The sequence below is a fragment of the Gallus gallus genome, chromosome 1 (assembly GCF_016699485.2).
Source record: "Gallus gallus isolate bGalGal1 chromosome 1, bGalGal1.mat.broiler.GRCg7b, whole genome shotgun sequence".
Lineage (NCBI taxonomy): Eukaryota > Metazoa > Chordata > Aves > Galliformes > Phasianidae > Gallus > Gallus gallus.
In genome coordinates, this window is record NC_052532.1 from 30,113,429 (window position 1) to 30,130,797 (window position 17,369).

At 37.5% G+C, this 17,369-nt stretch overlaps 1 protein-coding gene across 7 annotated transcripts in view; it reads right to left on the reverse strand.

Moving 5' to 3' along the window:
- Positions 1-17,369, reverse strand: part of ADAMTS20 (ADAM metallopeptidase with thrombospondin type 1 motif 20) — an 84,576-nt gene that overhangs the window by 49,569 nt on the left and 17,638 nt on the right. For all 7 annotated transcript variants that reach the window (XR_003077126.3, XR_003077121.3, XM_015282468.4 and 4 more), the window contains exons 5-11: positions 9,049-9,132; positions 8,254-8,378; positions 7,316-7,356; positions 6,912-7,017; positions 5,742-5,888; positions 5,278-5,419; positions 3,863-3,967 (exon numbers count right to left, since the gene is read on the reverse strand). Coding sequence is in view for 5 of the 7 variants with exons in the window: in XM_015282468.4 (XP_015137954.2) it covers positions 3,863-3,967; positions 5,278-5,419; positions 5,742-5,888; positions 6,912-7,017; positions 7,316-7,356; positions 8,254-8,378; positions 9,049-9,132 (750 nt within the window). In the remaining 2 variants the exon portion in view is untranslated. The remainder of the gene's footprint in view (positions 1-3,862; positions 3,968-5,277; positions 5,420-5,741; positions 5,889-6,911; positions 7,018-7,315; positions 7,357-8,253; positions 8,379-9,048; positions 9,133-17,369) is intronic.

Here is a 17,369-nt window from a genome sequence, read left to right on the forward strand (position 1 = left end):
ATATATCTCACATCTTACTGTACTTGCTAAGTCTCCTGGAAAGCAAATTTGAAAGAAATTATTACAGTGTTAATTGTCAGGCTATGCTAAACTTAACTGAATCAAGAGTAACAGATATATGTAGAAGAGCATGCTATACAGTGATTCTAGTTATACAGATTCTGCATATAACCCAATGAGCAAGGACTAGATAAGAACATCTACCCCAATGAATGTAAAAGTTCAAAAATCTCTGAACTGCCATTTCTGGCTGTATTTATCTCTTTGGAGTGTTCCCATTTATCACCTTGAAATAAATGTTTTACTGTAAATCTCTCCGTGTCATCTGCTGCAAATGAATCTATGGAAAGCTGCTGCTGCACATTAGATCTATGTCTGATGTGCCTCTTCCTACAACACATGTACATCTTACAGCCTTGACAAGTCTGCTTTCAGAGAAAAGGTCAAGTATGGAATCAGGCAAACCAGACCACATCGAGACATGAGGTCTACACCATAGAATAACAATGAAAACAGAGTGGTTAGTAAAGTGAATAAGTAATGCAGAAGAAATTGAGTTGTAACTAACTAAAGTTGTACCTACAGCATCTCAGGTCTCTGTAATACTGGTTCTCAGAGAAGTCTACATTTATTATTCAGACGACATCAACTATTTTAAAACATATTCTAATAACACACAATTTTAATCATTTTTTCAACATTTTCACTTTTTTTTCCTTGTGAAAAATCTGAATACTTATTTCCCCCCTTGTAATACTCCCACAGAAAACACACAGTTTTTCTAAAATCACATCTGATCAGAAAAATATTTCATGAAAATCCCTGTTTATAGGAAAAGTTCTTTGTTTGACCCTTAAAAAAATTTTACTCTGTTCTTATAGCTCAAAAGATCCTCCGCTGCTTCCCAGACTGCTAACACCTCCACTAATCACCTCTATTAAAATCCATCTGAATTCTTCATACTTACTTTACATATACTTATATACACAGTGAACTATTCTTTTGGAATTATTACCCACATTTATTGCACTCATGAGGAAGCCAAGCAATACAATGATTTTAAAGGAAATCAATACATCAGCAGAAACCAACAACAGCAGAACAGCAAATATACCTCAGAATTAGAGACTGGCACTTCGCTTACTGATCAAAATAATCTCTTCTTGATCTGCATTCACATACTAAGTGTCCTTCTTATGTGGCTATAAAGGGCTCAGGACAAAATCTAAATTAATTCTATAGTTATTATGGGCATTTGTAGAGACACAAACTCAACATACCATCTAAATCTGCAGTGAATGGAAGTAATAAACTTTCACTCATAAATATTGGGCATATTCTTTCCAATAGGACCAAAGTTTGTATCATGTCAATTCCCCCTTGTTAGTAAAAAGATTTTTCCAGACTACTCTGAAATTTGTTCTTTCATTGTTACATAAATAGCAAACTGCCATTATGAACAGGGACAGTGGTTCAGAAGACTTCTCTAAATGAAGAGATCTTCATAAAAGAGGTGACTGCTAAATCAGTTTCACTGTATCCAGGACATCAAAAACCTTGGGTCAGAATCAAATATCTACTGGCTATCCTCCTAAGAGGAGGTAGGTTGAAAACCGTGGAATCATAGAATAGCCTCAGTGGAAGGGACCCATAAGGATTACTGAGTCCAAAATGGTCCTTGAACTCCAGCAGCTCAGTGCCATCCCCACTGCCCTGGGCAGCCTGTTCCAGGCCCGACCACCCTCTGGTGAAGAATCTTTCCCTAACTCTCAACCTGACCCTCCTCTGATGCAGATCCATGCTGTTCCCTCTGGGCCTTGTTACTGTCAACAGAGAACAGAGTTCAGCACCACTAAAACTGCAAATGCCTTAAATACAGCTTTTTGAAGTCATCACAACAAAAGTGCTGCAAGCACAAAACATGAATGTATTTAGCATGCTTGTATTTAGCGTTAACTCGTCACCATGGCTTATTCCCATTAAAATCAACAGAAAAGGAGCTGTGCCTTACGCAAGAAGATATGACAATTTGTCCGATTAATGGCTGCTCTTTCTTGCATCTTTTCAGAGGTAATGACTGTAATTAGCTTTTCACTTCCTAGAGAAAACTGTTTGGTTTCACTGCAATAATTGCATAAAGTAGGCTTTTGAATTCTTGTACAAAAGAAGTGCTCTGCTGTTGGCAAATTTGAGTCAATTGAATTAAAGTTTACATATAAAGTTTATAAAAATGATGACCTTCCTTTCTGATCAATGACTGACTGAAATATTTGTAAAACGTTATCAGATGTAATCAAGCAAAGCTTCCTTTGCAACCTTCAAATAGGTTTTCCTAATTTTGCAAGAGAAAAAGAAACCATTTGCAAGACATTGTTTACCCATTAAATTGTTATTCTTTAAGGCAGTATTTTCAAACTCCTCACTCCTATGTATTGTGAAATACAAAAATAAAAGAAAAAAAAGCAATCCTTGAAGATTAAAAGTTATTGTGGGAAATTTAATAATAACATAATAGTAATGTAGTAGCTTTTTCATATGGAAATTAAACCAGATTTTTAAAAAATCACGTCTGAACCTATAAAACTATTGTAAGATAAAAATACAAGTTTTCCCACCGCCCCTGAAGCTGGCCAAGCACACTACTACTTAAAGCACCTTAGCATAACAAACCTGCCAAACATAAGATAATCTTATCACTGTCATATTTAAGCATGTCAAAATCTCTGAAATACTTATTTTCACAGTCAGCTGATGGGTGAGAAAATATTTCTGTTTGCTAGTGGTGAAATGAGACATGGAGAAGCCGAAGATTAGATCAGCAAAGAACTCAAATGTTTCACTTCTGCTCACATCTCTAGCTACATGCAAATCCAACACTAAAACCCTCACATCCTCACTACTAACACCGACTTCAACTAACATCCATTCATACTTCTGTCTCTATCAAGATATTTTAAGTGCTTTGTGCAAGGTATTTTAAGTGCTGTAGGTTACTCAGAGGATACAGATCAAAATCTGTGTTCAAAAAAAACCAAAACCTGCCAAATGAGGAAATAGTGAGCTGCCCTCTCATTCTCTAAACAATTGAAATAAATGAAATAAAGCTACATGCAGGGTTCAGGAAATCCAGTTTCTACTTCTTCCTTTTTACATTAAAAAAAATGTAATCCATACCTCATATGGGTAGAGTGTAAGTGCAAGAGAAGTTCTGGTTTTCAGCCCTGAACAAATCCAAGTATGTTGAATTGTATTATAGTAGGCAAGAGAGACTATGAGCATGAGTTACATGCGGTTAAGGTACTTGCTGGAATAGATGAAGAGCTACTGATAGATACTTTCACATTTTGTCTGAAACAGATAGAATACACAAATATCTTCTGAAGCTAGGAGTCTGATTCAAAGATTTTTCCCAAAGAATTGTATTCCTGTACTTAATTCACTCACACAATTAGTTCTAGCTCAGTGGAACAGCCTCAATAAGAGAAACTGGGGAATACACTTTTGAGATGCATCCTTCTTAGGAAATTCTTCTGTGTTGCACTACTACAAACTACTTTTTTGAATTATCTAAAGTTTTCAAGCAACAAAAGAGAAGATGGCAACTTCCACCCGAGGTCTTCTGCCTACTTTTTACCAATATGACACCCGTAAACTATTATCATTATTTTGAACAGACAACCTATGTTATTTATGTCATAACAGTACAAGACTAAAAGAAACTTTGCAGGTTAAGTCAGGTAGATACTGCTTAAGCAATCATTATAGTGCAGGATTAGTACTGCCACACAGCAAGCACTTATCTTTCTTATCTACATCAATGACCTTGCCATATGCAAGCTCTGAGAAACAAATGAAGGCTTACCATTCCCACACCGCAAACCGTTCCATCAGCCAAAGGCATGTGCTGAGTACGACATCCCTTGTGAACTCCCTCTGTGCTCGTGCACCATAAACGTTTGCATTGTTTCTAAACAGAAAAAAAGATTACCTTTGTTGTACTTCTACACTACTTTAGACATCAATTGGGATATTTGCATTGTTTTTCTCATACTACATGGGTTTAATTTTTGCTATTATTTTGTACAGATAACTGCTCCCTCACCCCTCCAAAAAAATGATTTTGCCTAACACTGGGAAGAAACATGGAATGGCTAAAACAGATCTTATTAGAAATAATAAATTACTTCAGATTTTCTAATTAAGTAGATAATTTAATAAAAAGTCATGTAGGAGATTATGGTTGATATTATGCAATACAGTTGGAGTATAATATTCAGATAAAGACACTAACTGAAATTATTTTTAAAAACACACTGATGAGAAACTTAAGAAGAAAACTTTTTCAGATTATTAAAGAGATTCTTTACGGACAAATAACATTCATGGATTAAAAAGACCTCAAAGTAACACCATCTTCAGGACTTTGAATTCCTCTTTACTTTTCTATAATATTCCCATAAAGACTGACTCTTCTTAAACAGTACTTTACCACACCAACAGTCCCACTTAATTCACTTTAAATTTGATCTTAAATTCTCTCCTCTAAACAGTTCCAACAAGCTGTGTGACACAAGTATAGGTATTTGACAAGTAGCTCCAAAATCATCTCGACATCTTGACAGTAACAAATAAGGTCATAATGCTACGCTTGTTATTGTATCTTGTACTCTCAAATAGGCCACATTGTGTTTTGAAATATTTCTATATTTACCTACTCAATTCTGTACATTATTTTCTTTCAGATACCAATTTTGCTTTACAGAATATTTGGTTAATTATATGAAATGTACACTCTAAAAGGCAGAGAAATATCTGACAAAGTAAAAGGAATCTGCACTTCAGATCAAACATTTGGAAAAAGTATTAGAATTATTAAAGTTATAAATTCATAAAACCAGTCAAAGCAGATAAGAAAGATCTGCTAATGTAATACGGTGGCTATAATGTGAAGGCATTTATTAAAAGTGTTGAAATCATTCTTTTTCAGTAGTTGCAGTAAGTTTTAATTTATTCAACTTAGATCTTTTAAAGGAATTATATTTACACTCACAGATGTACAAATCAAAATTAATTCATCCTGATTTTAATCCTATGTATTTCTATAAAACAGAGCAGCGAGGCTTTCCACTGAACTCTTTTCCCTTTTAAGAATAGAATCTTTGACATACTCCAAGATAAAATTCTTACAAAAATGAACTGACTGAGATTTCATTTTTAAGCCTACATTTCAGTACTTTTAATACCTATTAAGCAGGAGTCTGTGCACTGTTCACTCACCAGATAGGGACACACTTGCGACCCAAGGCCAAACATAAGCTCGCACTGCTTATTGACATCATACATTAATCCAGGCAGCTGAGAAGAAAGACCATAAATTCTTCCACTCGGTTTATCTAGGAGGCATTCACCGTAACCAGTGCTGTTGTGAAAACAGGAACAAAACGTGAACTAATCTCTGTTCTGACCTATTAAGGTCATATAAAGAGCTCTCTGATAAACAATGCCACAATATTTTTTAGAAGTACGGTCTTAGTTTTACATTTTGATTATCACTTTACTGAAGCCTTGGAACTACTCATCCTCCAAAGAGTTAGATACCTGTAATTTCTGGGGGATGCAGGCCCTCCAAGTCAGTGGTTAAAGCCAACAACAATATTACAGTGGCATTTAAGCAATAATTTTAACACTTTACTGAATGACACAAAATTGAAAAAAAAAAAAAGCATTATACTGATACATACTCAAGAAATTCAGTGATGTATTTTTGACTGCATTTTGACCAGGTCCATGGACTTGTATGGTAATTTAAAGTTGGAGCCATAACATGGTATTGATGTTTAATTCCAGCTTCTTTACATTTAAAGCTGTCATCATGTGGCACGTTAAATCTAAGAAGCAAAACAAATGAACTCCGAAAAAATTCAGCTCTAAGTAATGGAAATACTTCTGTTGTAACAGCAAAAGCCCCAGATTTACGTCTGAATATACCTTAGAACTGCAATGGCACTCGCATTTTATGACTATCTGACATTATGGCAATCATGTAAGAATTTTACAGCTGTGTAACTCTTTAGCACACCAGCAAAAATTGCGGCGTTTTGGGAGTATGGCATTTTAAATGAACAACCCATCTACTGAACTGAATATACAAGACTGCCAGTAACATATTGCCTCAATATTCACCTTATGATTTTTACTATACAACAACAAACTACAGAGCCCATCAACATCATTTTATGCAACAAATACTTTACCATATTTTATAACTCAGTTTAAGTAACATGATAAATGGCATGTATCTAAATGAACTTCCAGGAGAATGAAAACCAACAAGCTAGCTACTGAGCTCTGTAATGCCATTGTTACCTACACTGTGGCATGCCTCATGGAGCTAGAGTATAGCATCTTTCTGCCATCACTGATGAGGTATGCTTCATAAAATAAAATGCTGTCATCTCCTCTTATTTTTCTGTGTAAAGTATTTCTCTTTGTGTTACTCTATTGTTTTCTGAAAGGATCAAACAGAAGGAAGAATATTTCTGTGTTACATTACAAGTCTTTTCTTAAACTCCTACCACAGCTAGAATGCAAGTACAATTAACAGGGCTATGCTGCACATCTTAGATACCTGTCCCAGTGTTCCAACAAGCTGATATAACAAAAGGACAGAAGATGGCAGATAAATCCAGTACTTCCCATCATCCCAGTTAGCAAATGGCCAGGTTATAAATCTTGTGGTTTCTGTACCTCTAGGTGGCAGGCAGAGCTGACTCCTTGCAAGAGCCAAAACCACTATTCCAAAAGTACACAGACATTCTACTCACCCTTGGAAAAGTGCAACCCATCACTGGCAATTGGTCATATTCAAAAGAAATTTAAAAAAAATTACCTGCTGGGAAATAGGTACTTACACATGTCCAAGCTCATGTGCTATAGTAAAAGCAGCACTTAATCCATTTTCTTCGCTTATAGAACAGCTGCGTAGTGGGTCACACATTGTACCTAGCTCTGCCAAACCTGGAAAATTGAATTATTTTACAAAAGCTTAATAGAATGAGTTTTAACATAGAAGGAATGACTCCATAAATGAATACTACAGCACATGAATTGAAAAAGCCATGTATCAGCTATGCAACCAAACTGACACAAAACCAACTAGCACCCAAAATCACAGTATGTGCAGAACAGCTCTGAAATGATTTCATCTGCCAATTAAATTTTATATCTATTTTCTGATTTTTTCATAAATCCTACAGTAAAATCCTCCTACAGATATTGCTGTTAAATCATACTGATGGAAAAAAATATAACTCACCTAGAGTATCACACTTCTCTCTAGCTCTGCAGATATCTTCCCTTAAAAGAAAAGACTTATTTTAAATTACAAGCAAATGAAAAATACTCCCATTAAAAGTATTTCAGTGTTGCTACATTAGTTACAGCAATTGCAAATCTCAATTCTAAATTTTTAATAATTCTAATTATTTTAAATTTATTTTTATTTAATTTTAAATTATTTTATTCTAATAATTTTTAATCATTCTAAGAATTTGCATTCTTATGAAAGAAGTGATTAACATTCACCAAACAAAGCCCACAGAATTACTTTCTATCTAACTTGCAAAGGATACAAATGATAAACTAAGCTGTTTCTCTAACATGTACGTGAGTATAAATGCTGCTGGAAATGTGCAGATTCCAGAATACATGACACTACTTCATGCAGTAGAGCAGCTGCCAAAATAACAATGTAAAATTCAGGACAAATATCAAACACAGTTTTAGATAAAACAATGCGTCCAATTTAAACATGGAGAAAAAATTAATGAAAAGGAACAAGAGAGAATGTATCTCAATGAATGAGCACCAGAGCCTCCATTGAGGAGATCGGCGTACAGGAAAAATAAACAGTAATACTTCGACATTTTCCATTTGTGAGCTTTTGTTACTTCTAATTATGCCTGGGTTCTAATGCATCCATCATCACTTAATTAGCATTAGCTAATTTCTGTACGTACACCACCATGTCCCTGTCATGTACACATATGATGGTTAAAGACATTAATTCCTTGTAAAAATGTCAGGTCTAAATAATTTCTAGCGATCGCCTGGGATGACAGAAGTGTAAGATATTCTTAATTCACTCCAGTTAACTACAGATTTTATCAGTGGACATTTAAATATGATGAGGTAAGAAAAAAGTTGAAGCATTTGTCTCATCTAGCTGGGTAATTGTCTCTTTCAATACCATACCTAGTGATAAGAACAGCAGTGTCATGATGAGAAGGGTGAGCATCATCCAAAATGTTTTGTGCTTGCTGCCATATACAAAAATTACGAAGAGTGGTAGCTGCATTAAAAGTGATAGTTGGTCCTTCCTAAGGAATATCGAAGAAACAAAAAAAAACCAGTTGTAATATTCATGCACTTGCATTTAATATTTTGTTATTTGTGTCCCTAATCTTCACAACTATGGAAGGGAGTCAGAAAGATTCCACGAGCACAGATTTGTTTGCAGAATCAGGATCTTAATTTAGCTAATAGTAATCAGTTCTAAGAACCCATCTTATTAATCAATGCATCACGTATTAGGTACAGAAAAATAGGGTGGCAAGATAATTATGATAAATAAATATTAAAACACACACCTGAAAAATGCACACTTCTTTCAATGAAAAATATTATAACTGTTAGTGCTGAAAACTCTCAGTAAAAACCCTCCAAGAAAGTTGCCATTTCCTGGTCGTATTTGTGTAACACCACTTAAAGGAGTTACTCCATAAGCTCTCACTCAGTATCTGACTGAAGCACATTTAGGTCAACGGGAAGTACTAAACAGGTGGAGAAATATGGGTACTAAATTGAGGCTGTGCAATTAACCTCTGTATACATTAACTAAACCTGCACTGTGCTACCAGGACATACAACATTCATTCTTCTCTTCTAGAGTAAAAATATATAGTTAAATGAAAAACATATATATACATATAAAATATTTTAAAGTTTGGAATTCATACATTTTGAAATTTAAGCAATATTTTTTCCTACCTGTTCATTGTGAATTATAATTAACTTTACAATAACTATATTTATAAGATTTCCAATACTTGAATCTTTATAGATTGCTGCAACCTAAAGAGGAAAAAATCAGATGGTTAGAATATTAAACTCATCTGACAAATCACATTTCATGCAGACACGTAAATGAGTTATCTGAGAATAACAGGCAATTATGCGACAGATGCCTCAGGCATCCATCTCTGCCTTTCCACCCATGGGTTTTGGTAACAAACCCAAAGTAGATGCCTGGTCTTAAACAATGATGCTGCCTTAAAATTTCTCACACTACGCACACACCAAGGTCAGAATTTATCTGATGCTTTCCACTGCTATTCTCTGTATAAGAGGTAATTATCCAACAATAATTTTCCTTGATGTTAAAAATGCAGTTATTGAATATCCAAATAGTTATAATTTTATATTATTTCGAAACACTTCAACACTATGTTAATTAAATTAGCAGAGCTAAGACCTGTAGTTTATTGATAAAATACCACAGACAGAAATGGAGTAATTTCAGCAAAACTGTCATAGATAAAAGCTGGTTTATGCACATGATTTGAGGAATCAACACCTAAAATATTACAGGGTTTCAGAAAGCATATGGGAACCAATAAACTTTTGCCTTTGCTTTTAATAAAAGCAGGACAGCACTGAAAATATACCTGACACACTGTACAAAGGTTTCTTTCCTCATTTGCAAATTTCTATTTACACAGCCAACGGGCACTTTGTGATGTTGCAGCCAGATAGTAAAAATTACGCATCAATTCCATATACCAAAGTAAACCAAAGCTATTTTTCACAAAGGCAGTAAAAAAGTTTATTCACTTTCAATAACAGTTTCAGGCATCCCATCCAGACACATTCATCTGAAGATACATATTTAGATAAATGTATTTTCAAAGACAATAGTATGATAAATTATTACATTTCTTCAGCCACTTACAATGGATGGAGACTAGATGTCTAACAGATGTATGAGGTTAATTCCACTCAACTGTTCCAAGTTTTACTTCTCTTCAGCAAAGAAGAAACAGAAAATTGGTTGATACAGCATTCCAAAATCATGCCAAAGAGGAATCTGAGATGAGACCTGCAAGGTTCTTTGGCTTATAATGCCTTCTACAGGGAGAAGATGCCCATGAGAACTCTAACACTTCAGCTGATGTAAGAGCTATCTAAACCATACTCTGACAACTCGTTACAGCACATACCTACACAAGGTTACACACATACAATCCTAACAGAAAGATCTTTTATAAAGCAGATAACAAAGCCAGACTACTTTATGCTGAAACATGCATTGCTATAGAAATAAAGTAAATATCTTTGAATTAAGTAGGCAAATCAATCCAGTTAAGACTGTCTTAGCTTTTGAGCAGGACACTCTGAAATTCAGGAAACAGTTACATTTCACTGACTGTCAAGTGAAGTGATGCGGCATACATTGGACAAATACTGATACAGGATTTGTCCAGTTCTATAAGAGTTTATTCCAGTTAGAACAGTCATAGAGGACTGGATGTGGAGTGAACTAGGTTCAGTTGACAACAAATACCGCCAGAAGCTTCCAAAATAGGACTACCATAACCTTCAGTGCATCACTACGCTTCATTTTCATAAAGGCCTCCAGTATTAAAGTATGTAAGAAGATAACCCGTTTTTAGTGCTGGGTGGCTAGAAGGATTTAGGGAAAGAGTCCAAACTGAAGCCTTCTTAGGATTAAAATGTGGCATTTCTTGTTCTTAATTCTTACTGTTGAGTCAATTTCTCATACACAATGGTGTGTATGTGAATGAGTCAATTTCTCATACACAATAACAGACTCTTCAGAAATCTGTTACTGTTGTGTAACCTCAACAGATACCAGTTATTTGCAAACAAAATCTGAAAATGGAAGACGGAAAGAACCCAGCATGAGATGCCCCTACCTGTGATGTAAGGCTATTTTCTGCAGGCAGGCTGAATACATGCAAAAAGAAAAATCCTGAGTTTAAAACCACAAGCCAATCTTGAAGATTCACCTAGGGAGTCATGCAGGCTAAAACTGCCAGCTGCGACTTGAAATGATAGATTAACACAGAAAATAGCAAAGTTCTGGAATATGACATTATTTCTTATTTTATTGAAAAAGAGGATAAGTGCTCCCTGCTCCCATATTCTGTGGACATCTCTTTCAATCCCTCTTTATTGGAAGCATTCATAAAAAGGATGATGAAATGGGACAGGAATTTGATAGAATACACCATTTATTTGCAATTTCCAGGCCCACTTTCTTCATTGTGATCTAAATCCAGCCTTCACAAAAGAAAATAACAGTCAAGACAAAGGGAAGTAACTTTCAAGAGATTTTTTCATACTCTTGATACAGGCATCTACAACACAGAACAACAGCTCAGACCAATACAATAAAGAAAGGAGAAACCAAGAACCATGATGAAGATAGTTATCTTTCAGTGAAAGGATCATAGCTTTTGTTTTCATTAAATTCCCAAAGATTACAAGGTGGATCTTGTCATCACCAGCTGCTTTTGTCAGGTTACTGGAAGCACTTCTCTTGCTGACCCTCTAGAGGCTGTCCATTACACTGAGACTGTGAATCACTGCAAATTGCTACATTCAGAAAAAGGGGCCAGAACACAAGCAAGTGCATTTAGAGACTGGAAAATAAATGATATACCTAAATAGAATTGAATTTCTTCAGTTCTTTTTTTCTCTAAAGATTGCACTGCAAGACTGCTTTTCCTTTTTTGATCTGCTACATGGAACCACAGTATCAGGAGAACACATTCATATGTGTTGAAACCAGCGTGGATGAATAGGGAACTATTCTTGAGGCTCCAGGAGAAAAAGAGAATCTACTTCCTGTGGAAGAAGGGATGGGCAACCCGCAAAGAATACAAAGAAGTTGTTAAGATGTGCAGGGAGAAAATCAGAAAGGCTAAAGCCCAGCTTGAATTCACCTGGCTGCTGGTGTAAAAGGGAACAAGAAACTCTTTTACAAGTATATCAACAGTAAGAGGAGGACCAGGGAGAATCTCCATTCTCTCCTGGATGAGGCTGGGAATGTGACCACTGAGGATAAGGAAAAGGCAGATGTTCTGAATGCCTTCTTTATATCTGTCTTTAAAAGACAGACTGGTTATCCCCAGGTTTCTCTACTCTCTGACCTGGCAGCCTTGGCTGGGGAGCAGACTAAACCGCCCACAATTCAGGAGGAAACAGTCAGAGACCTGCTCCTCCAACTGGACTGCCACAAGTCCATAGGACTGGATGAGATTCACCCAAGAGTGCTGAGGGAACTGGCAGAGGTGATAGCCGAGCCGCTTTCCATCATCTATCAGCGCTCCTTGTTGACAGGTGAGGTCCCAGAAGACTGGAGGCTTGCCAATGTGACTCCCATCTACAAGAAGGGCTCCAGGGAGGATCTGGGGAACTACAGGCCTGTTAGCCTGACCTCGGTGCCAGGGAAGATTACGGAGCAGATTGTCTTGAGGGAGATCACGTGGCACATGCAGGACAACCGAGGGATCAGGCATAGCCAGCATGGGTTCACGAAGGACAGGTCCTCCTTGACCAACCTGATCTCCTTCTATGATCTAGTGACCCGTCTGGTGGATGAGGGAAAGGCTGTTGATATAGTCTATCTAGATTTCAGCAAAGCCTTTGACACTGTCTCCCACAGTATTCTCCTGCAGAAGCTGGCAGTCTGTGGCTTGGACAGGTACACTCTTGGCTGGGTAAGGAACTGGCTAGAGGGCCGGGCCCACAGTGTGGTGGTGAATGGAGTTAAATCCAGCTGGCGAACAGTCACGAGTGGTGTTCCCCAGGGGTCAGTGCTTGGGCCCGTCGTGTTTAATATCTTTATTGATGACCTGGGTGAGGGTATTGAGTGCACCCTCAGTAAGTTTGCAGATGACATCAAGCTGGCTGGAAGTGTTGATCTGCCTGAGGGTAGCGAGGCCCTACAGAGGGATCTGGATAGGCTGGATAGCTGGGCTGAAGCCAATGGGATGGGATTCAACAGGACCTCCTGCACTTTGGCCACAATAACCCCAGGCAAAGCTACAGGCTTGGGGTAGAGTGGCTGGAAGACTGTGTAGAGGAAATGGACCTGGGGGTGTTGATTGATGCTAGACTGAACATAAGCCAGCAGTGTGCCCAGGTGGCCAAGAAGGCCAATGGCATCCTGGCTTGTATCAGAAATAGTGTGGCCACAAGGAACAGGGAAGTAATTATCCCCCTGTACTCAGCGCTGGTGAAGCTGCACCTCGTGTGCTGTGTCCAGTTTTGGGCCCCTCACTGTAAGAAAGACATCGAGGCCCTGGAGCGTGTCCAGAAGAGGGCAACATAGCTGGTGAGGGGTCTGGAGCACAGACCTTATGAAGAGCGGCTGAAGGAGCTGGGATTGTTCAGTCTAGAGAAGAGGCGGCTCAGGGAAGACCTTATTGCTCTCTATAACTACCTGAAGGGAGGTTGTAGTGAGCTGGGGGTCAGCCTCTTCTCTTGTGAGACTAGTGATAGGACTAGAGGGAATGGCTTCAAGCTGCACCAGGGAAGATTCAGGCTGGATGTTAGGAAATACTACTTCTCTGAAAGGGTGGTCAGGTACTGGAATGGGCTGCCCAGAGAGATGGTGGAGCCACCAAGCCTGGTGGTGTTCAAAGAGCGTTTGGATGTTGTGTTGAGTGACATGGTTTAGCGACAACTATTGGTGAAGGGCGAATGGTTGGGTCTTTTCCAACCTTAGCAATTGCACATATATACCTACATACCTCAGACTAACCACTTTTTCCTACTACTTATATGTTCTCTCCATTCTAACATTTCCTTGAGTTATTCAAGAAGAGGTTCCAGATGATTTCCCATTTAAGGGCAAAAAAGAAGGAACATATCTCTTTTAAAGGGTGACTAAGCGTGGCTCAGATGTCAAAATATACTTCCTTTTAGCATCTGAAAGAAAGATGATTTTGCAAGGAGCAACCATACTAAGGTTTTCCTAGCCCTGAGAAGCTATTAAAAGAAAAAAACTTAAAAAAAAAAAAGATAGGAACATTGTTTGGCAAACATCTACTTCTACAGAAGTCCCACATGGGCCTTTTTTTTTTTTATAACTAAACACAACTGAAGCTTCACCATGGGGACAGACCTTGAACATGATACTACTGAGGTGAATGAGACAGAGAGAAGTACTAACAAATACCTAAATAACAACAAACTACCTAACAAGAGCAATAAAGAATACTAACAGCAGTCAGCTGTAAAGATGGGAAAGTATATGCTTGCTACAGTGCTACAAAATCTCCCTCTCTGTATCACTTGATAAACCTCAAGACCTAGAGCACCGTGAGGCACTTCGACATTTGGCATGCAGGCACCCTAGAGCTGGAAAATTTGTAAGAGCAGTCAGTGTATAAAAAAAGATAGTGTTTTTTTTTTTGTACATAGAGATATTTGTATGTCAAGGTACACAAGAAGTCTAGCTCAGAAATTTTTGTTTAAATGACACTTATAGAGCAGCCCCACAGAGAAAGGCTTCAGGGTCCTGATGGATGGCAGTGAATGGAAAGCTGGACATGAGCCAGCAGTGTGCATGTGTAGCCTGGATGTGCACCAGTATCCTGGGCTGCATTCAAGAGGGGCAGTCAACAGAGAGAGGGAGATGACTGTCCCCCTCTACCCTGCCTGCCCTTGTGAGACCCCATCTAGAGCACTGCATCCAGGCCTGAGGCTCCCAGTGCAAGAAAGATGGAGAACTGTGGGAGCAGATCCAGAGTCAAAGACAATCAGAAGGCTGGAGCACCTCTCCTGCAATGGAAGGTTGAGCAAGCTGGGCTTCTTCAGCCTGGAGAAGGCTTCAGGGAGAGCACATTGAAGCACGGGGAGGCTGCAAAGCAGCTCTTACACAGGAGGGAGACAGACTTTTTCACATGGTCTGATAGTGGTAGAATAATGTGGAACAGCTTTAAACTAGAAGAGGACAGACTTAGATTAGATGTTAGGGGAAAGTTATTACTGAGAGTGTTGAAGTACTGGAACAAGTTGCTCAGAGAAGCTGCAGATGCTTCATGCTTGGAGGTGCTCAAGGTTAGGTTGGATGGGGTCCATGGCAGTCTGAGGACCTAGTAGTTAATGACCCTCGACAACGCAGGGGGGTTGGAACTACATGACGTTTAAGGTTCCTTCCACCCCACACCATTCTATGGTAACTTTCTAGTTAAATTTTTTCATTAATAATGAAATAGACAATCTTCTTTTAACAACATCTTGTAGAAAACAATCATGTTGTTTTATATACACAAAAATAGGGGAATTAGCCTAAGCAATAAACAAATGGATTTGCGCCAGCTCTCTAGTTTTCACTTAGAGTTATACTAACATTCAGTACTTCTTAATTTATGTTAACATATACGGATCTGAATGAAAAGAAAGTAAAATACATGATGGGTAGACATTAAACATTAGATAGGGTAAAAACTCATTACAAGATCTTGAGTTCAGAAATGTAAGTTTAGTATCCTTGTTATGAGCTGTCACTCATTGCCTTCTATTTTAGATCTCAGTAAACTATGGAAGGTATAAAATGTTATTAAAAATGGCAGTGCTATTTCAAGACACTTTAGCAGCAGCTTTCATAACCTCTCACATCTGAACAGACCAAGGAATAAAACAGTGGAAGGTCAAAGTCTCTCAGTAAGTACAATCCACATTAAGAATTATGTTAATCAAGACTCAAATAGTATTAGAACCCGGTGATATTAAGATCTTACTGCTTTACTCCTGAATAATAAGATTTTATGATTCTACAATTCCATGACAATTTAAGTGCTCTAAATTGATGCAGTCTCGATCCCTTCTTTGAACGCGTGGCCGCTCTCCCATACTCCAGATCTGGCATTCACATGAACAGGCAAGCAGCCAATTCCCCTATTAGCAGGCCAACTAAGTTGTAAAACCACCTGCAGTACATGTCAAGTTTGCTTGACATGTCAAGACTACAAAGGTCTTGCAGCAAGCAAACTAACAATAGACTAAGAAGTCTGCAAAAATAATGATATGTAAACAGTAAATTTCCTTTAAGATGTCAGTAATAAGGTGCCTGATCAAGAAAATTAGATTAGTGCACAAAGTATATCACAAAAATGAAATGTGTCAAGTTCTTGGCATTTTTATAGTAAACTCCAGTGTTTTAATGAATTCTTGCTTGCTTTCTAAGATCTAGATACTTGGGGCTCTGGACTGTTACAATCTAACATGCCCAGGACAGAGTCCTCCAACTACTAAACCTATTATGACAGTATCTACAGCCTGCTACGTTGATACAACATTTAGAAGGACAAAGAAGAATGGGGGGGAGTGGTCACAGATTGTTTTATTCATCTTTTCACATCAAATAATGCCACTGTTTATTGTTTCAATATAAAGATTTTGATAAAGTCAAAGCCTCTCTATGGCAAAAATAATCTTTCCACTTTCAGACAGCAATAACAAACATCTCCACGATGGAATAAATGTTATGAACGCTCATCTTGCAAAGATTTATGCAGTTTAAAAGAAATGAGAAAATGCATTCCAGCTTTGGTTCAATGGGATTATTTGCACACTGAGTTAAGCTTTACAGGTTGAACTGGATGAGTGACAAGACTCTTTCAAAACATTCAGCAATACATTCCAGTTCTCATTTTCCATCCATAAAAAAGTATCCTACAGTAGCAAGTTTACTTTGCTGGATATTGGAGTTAAGTTCTGGATTTGGAGTTAAGATAAATTTTGGAATGAGTAGAATAATGCTTGATACATTTAAAATGCCAGCAATCTGACAATTTCCTGTAACAGTAGAAGTTGCTTGAACAGACAAGCACCAGCTTTGATTATTAAATTTAACTACCTGTTTAATGATAGAAAGAATAGAATAGTTTCATTTCTTCCCTTTATGGATAATGAAATAAGAATAGGAGTTGCATTTCAAACATTAATAGGCTGTGGTTCAAGAAAAATCCACCTGCATACTGATGAATTCTGATATTGATTGCATATCCAAGAGTGGTAGTCACTTATTCTCTACATTTATTACTAGCTTACTGAAACATTACTATTCTGTGACATGAGAGGGAAGAGAATGAAGATGGTATATTAATCTGTCAAACAAATCCAGTAAACACAAGGTAATGTGAACATGTGTAAGGAATTAAGACTTCCAGAGGTCCTTTACAACTCTTTCTGTGATTCCATGACCTCATTTGAAATTCCTAAAGAAGCAGAGGACATGAACACTTCCCCTAAGAGGACAGGCTGAAAAAGCTAAT